Source organism: Medicago sativa, chromosome 3, assembly GCF_051527215.1.
Source record: "Medicago sativa cultivar Bolivia chromosome 3, Bolivia_mono, whole genome shotgun sequence".
Classification (NCBI taxonomy): domain Eukaryota; kingdom Viridiplantae; phylum Streptophyta; class Magnoliopsida; order Fabales; family Fabaceae; genus Medicago; species Medicago sativa.
Window position 1 is genome coordinate 48614068 of NC_140751.1, and position 4925 is coordinate 48618992.

A 4925-nucleotide genomic window follows, 5' to 3' on the forward strand; every position below is an offset into this window, starting at 1 on the left:
CGGACACCACCAAAAGAAAATAAAAATACCTGAACAACTAATTTATGTTTATATCCCGGACACCACCAAAATATATCCCGGACACCACCAAAAGTTTATATCCCGGACACCACCAAAATAAAATAAAAATACCTGAACAACTAATTTATGTTTATATTAAATAATTTATATTTTAGCATCTTGCACCTTTTCATTTAGACTAAATAACCGCTTTTTTTCTTTTCTTTTTCTTTTTTTACTTTAAAGGATGATTAGCTCGGGACGTATGTATAATGTATATAATATGCAATTCATTTCAGTGTTGATAAATAACCGTAATTTAACAGAAACACCTAATTGAAAATTATAAAATAGTTTAGAGATCTGGTTACATATTTTTTAGTTAAGGACTTACATAAAAATTCTCAAATAGTTTAGGGAAACACATTTCATGTCAGGGTTTATTAGAGGTTGCTTATAGTCTAGTACAATCATTTTCACTTAAAATTTATATCATATTCAATTTGTATTAACCAAGTGGTCGGACTCAAGTGGTTAATGAGCTCTCTCTAAAACAAATCCTTTAGGAAAACCAAGTTTAAAGTCCGGGTAACTTGTGTCCATTTTCCTTATAAATCAGAGGGTTAACAACAAAACAAATTTCAATTTGTATTACTTTGTTAATTTTAATTTTGCCAAATCTGTGCGGTATTCATAGCAATTTCCTTTGTCATATCAAAAAGGCTCAAATGATGACAGGGTGATCCACATAATTGTTGTCCACAAAATAGTATCAATTAAACATTTATCAAAGAAATTATATTATTCCAAGTCTTTCCTGCCTATTCAAAGTCTTATAGTTTTGGAGCTATTTCATTTCTTCTAACAATTAGACCCCATTTCAATGTTGTCCACATACTTTCTTATCAATCTTTTTCCAATTTATCCTTTGTTCAAGTTTTCCAAGGACCTAGCATCTTATATAACCACATTAAAATCTCATAACAAATCATAATCCCACTTGAATTAGATCTTCTTTTCTGATTCTCAAACAATTATTCATGATGACCATTCTTACTACACAATTTTCACTTCTTTTGCTTATACTTTTATCAATAACCACATTCCACAAAACCATTTGCAGCAATCACACATTGGTTCGATGCAATGAGAAAGATCGAGAGACACTGTTAACCTTCAAACAGGGAATCAATGATAGTTTTGGTATGATTTCATCGTGGTTGACTGAAAAAGATTGTTGTTCTTGGGAAGGAGTCCACTGTGACAACATTACTGGTAGAGTTACAACACTTGATCTCCATGACAAAGTTTTGAGAGGTGAGATGAATCTTTGTATTTTAGAACTTGAGTTTCTCAGTTACTTGGATTTGCGTCAGAATCAATTTGATGTAATAAGAATTCCATCCATTCAACACAACATCACACATTCATCTAAACTTGTCTATCTTGACTTATCCTACAACTATCCTAGTCTGCACATGGATAATCTTGATTGGCTTTCCTCACTTTCTTCCTTAAAATATCTCAACCTTAGTTTTATTGATCTTCACAAGGAAACCAATTGGTTTCAAACAGTGAGTACGCTTCCTTCACTATTAGAGTTACAGTTGAGGGAATGTAACCTGAACAACTTCCCATATGTTGAGTATTTGAATTTGTCTTCACTTGTAACTCTTTCTCTTTCTGGAAACAATTTCATCTCTCATATACCTGATGGGTTTTTTAATCTCACCAAAGATCTCACTTATCTTGACCTTTCAGAAAACAATATATATGGTGAGATACCTTCAAGCTTGCTAAACCTTCAGAAATTGAGACACCTTTATCTCTCTGAAAACCAACTACAAGGATCAGTTCCAGAAGAAATAGGCCAACTTGCCCATATTCAACAGCTTGATCTCTCTTATAACCAACTACAAGGATCAGTTCCAGTAGAAATAGGCCAACTTGCCCATATTCAAGGCCTTGATCTCTCTGAAAACCAACTACAAGGATCTATTCCTTCAACTCTAGGAAACCTCTCTTCCTTAAATTTCTTATCTTTTGGTTCTAATAATTTCTCTGGTGAAATTTCAAATTTAACATTTTCCAAACTCTCTAGTTTAGATTATCTAAACTTGAGTAATTCAAATTTTGTATTCCAATTTGATTTGGATTGGGTTCCTCCTTTTCAACTCCGTAGACTTTATCTAGCACATACAAAGCCAGGCCCAAACTTTCCATCTTGGATATATACACAAAAGTCATTGCAAGTTCTCGACTTATCGAGCTCGAAAATTTCGTTGGTAGATAGAAAGAAGTTCTCGAGCCTTATAGAAAGAATATCTGATGAACTTATTTTGTCAAACAATTCGATTGTTGAAGACATATCTAACCTAACACTAAATTGTTCCGGATTATTTTTGGCTCACAATAATTTTACCGGAGGACTCCCAAACTTATCACCAATGGCCCAAATAGTTGATTTGTCTTACAACTCCTTCTCAGGATCAATTCCACATAGTTGGAATAACTTGTCAGAACTGGAAGTTATGAACCTTTGGAGTAATAGGTTGTCTGGTGAAGTTCCAGTGCACCTCTTTGATTTGATAATCATGAATTTGGGAGAAAATGAATTTTCTGGAACCATACCAATCAGCTTACCACAAAAATTAGAAGTTGTCGTATTGAGAGCTAACCAATTTGAAGGGACTATCCCAACACAATTATTCAATCTTCCTTATTTGTTTCATTTGGACCTTGCTCAAAACAAACTTTCAGGATCTATGCCAAAGTGTGTCTATAACTTGACTCATATGGTTACATTTAATGGGGGGGTATTGATAGATGGTACCATGATTGAGTGGTTTACAAAAGGTCATGATTATGTTATTGAAGTCGGATGGGAAAGGCGAACTATCGACCTTTCAGACAATAGCTTGTGTGGAGAAGTGCCATTGGAATTGTTTCAGCTTGTTCAAGTTCAAACGTTAAACTTATCTCACAATAGTTTCATTGGAACAATTCCGAAGACGATTGGAGGCATGATAAATATGGAATCTCTCGATCTCTCTAATAACAAGTTTTGTGGTGAAATTCCTCAAAGCATGTCTCTGTTACACTTTTTGGGTTTTTTGAATTTATCTTACAACAGTTTTGATGGAAAAATCCCAATAGGAACTCAACTTCAAAGTTTTAATGCATCAAGTTATATTGGGAATCCTAAACTATGCGGAGCTCCTCTTAATAATTGTACCATAACAGAAGAAAATCCTAAAACTGCACTGCCATCTACAGAGAATGAGGATGATGAATCTATAAAAGAATCGTTGTATCTAGGGATGGGAGTTGGATTTGCAGCAGGTTTCTGGGGGATTTGTGGTTCTTTGTTTCTTATTAGGAAATGGAGGCATGCATACTTTCGGTTTATATATGGAGTGGGTGACAAGCTCTATGTTACTTTGATGGTAAAGTTAAATAGCTTTCGCAGAAATTGAGCTCTTGCCAGTTAAGGTTAGTGAAACCTACTTCAAGTTTTATTAGTCAAACTATAGTGTATTTGTTTCATTATGTAATTCTAATCAAAACTTACATCCATTTCATTTGTTTCATATTTTATCAGGTGATTATGCATGTCACAGTTTGTGCATTGTTATCCAAATCGTGGATAGAGTTTTCCAAATTGAGCCAATATTTGATATCAACAATTAAGAATTGTATGAGATGAGATCATATGTGATTTTAACACTGTTGCTTCTGAATTCATGTTTCATTTGTTGTAAGTTGTTCTTTGGGATTATCCACACCTCATGTATCTCTCTACATATTAGTTTATGCAGATGGTTTAAGAATAAGAATTTGTGTTGAAACTTTTCTGCTTCCAATATGCTTTGGACATTTTCTCTAATCATATGTAGCGTTTGTATAAAAACTTTACTCCTTTTCTTCAGCTCTAAAAACTCAAAAACTCAAACATTCAGAAGAACCATATAGGAAATCGCTATCACGATAGTTTTACAAGTTTAGGCATCGACTGTTGATCTTTCTGCTAATAACTTGTATGTTGAAGTTCCACTTTAATTATTTTATCTTATTCAAGTTCAAATTTTGAGCATATCTCATATTAAGTTGACTGGAACAATACAGAACACAATTGAAGGCCTAATAAATCAGAATCTATATCTTGAAACAAAAGCTTTTCTTTTGTCTACTATCCTCAATAAGTCTCACGATTACTTTATAATATAAAAAAATGTGATTCACTTTTCAAAAAAGAAAATGAGACTGGAACAAATTGATAGATTTAAGACAGCATTGAAATGTAAAAAATAAGGCATGGCATAAGTAGCAAAGCATCACTTACATGTAATTTTAATCTTGAGACAAACCATGAAGATATATTTACATAGATGACTTTGAAATGATAGTTTGAGTTGAGTTAGGGTTTAAACTATAAAGTGAAATCTTACAAAAATTTATATTTGTAAAGTTAAGAAACACAATATCGCCATGTAGAACCAAAACTTAAGAGATTGAAGATGTGCCAATGTCTAATATCGACATTAATCACTTCTATTTTCTTAAATTATTGACATGTGTCTGTGTCATGTCTAGTGTCTATGTATGTGTCAGTGATTGATAGTTATTTCGCTTGCAGTGAAGTGAAGCACTACTCCGATGAATTTTATGTGTCTGGATAAATTAAAGAATAATAATTGGTTCAAGTCATTCTGCTTGCTGCATTTTATATATCTTATAATTACAAAATAAGCATATATGCTCCATCAAAAGTACAAATATAATGAACTCAAGCAGGAGAACTGTTGAGTATCAGTTCCATCAATATTTTCCCAATCGGATTAAACCAATAAATAAGAACAAGATTATGTCTCCTTGCGCTGAAACAAAATTTTCGAATACATCAGCAATACATCTGGTTATTGAGT

At 32.9% G+C, this 4925-nt stretch overlaps 1 protein-coding gene across 1 annotated transcript; it reads left to right on the forward strand.

Moving 5' to 3' along the window:
• Positions 1 to 990: 990 nt before the first annotated feature.
• On the forward strand, positions 991 to 3863 carry LOC146937889 (receptor-like protein EIX2). The gene is made up of 2 exons (XM_085752024.1): positions 991 to 3492; positions 3602 to 3863. The coding sequence occupies exon 1, from the start codon at positions 1041 to 1043 to the stop codon at positions 3474 to 3476; it is 2436 nt and encodes an 811-aa protein (XP_085608150.1). The 5' UTR covers positions 991 to 1040; the 3' UTR covers positions 3477 to 3492; positions 3602 to 3863.
• Positions 3864 to 4925: the final 1062 nt, after the last annotated feature.

Excerpts from the sequence above, each read along its gene's own strand:
- LOC146937889 (XM_085752024.1), top strand. The coding sequence starts at position 1,041 with ATGATGACCATTCTTACTACACAATTTTCACTTCTTTTGCTTATACTT.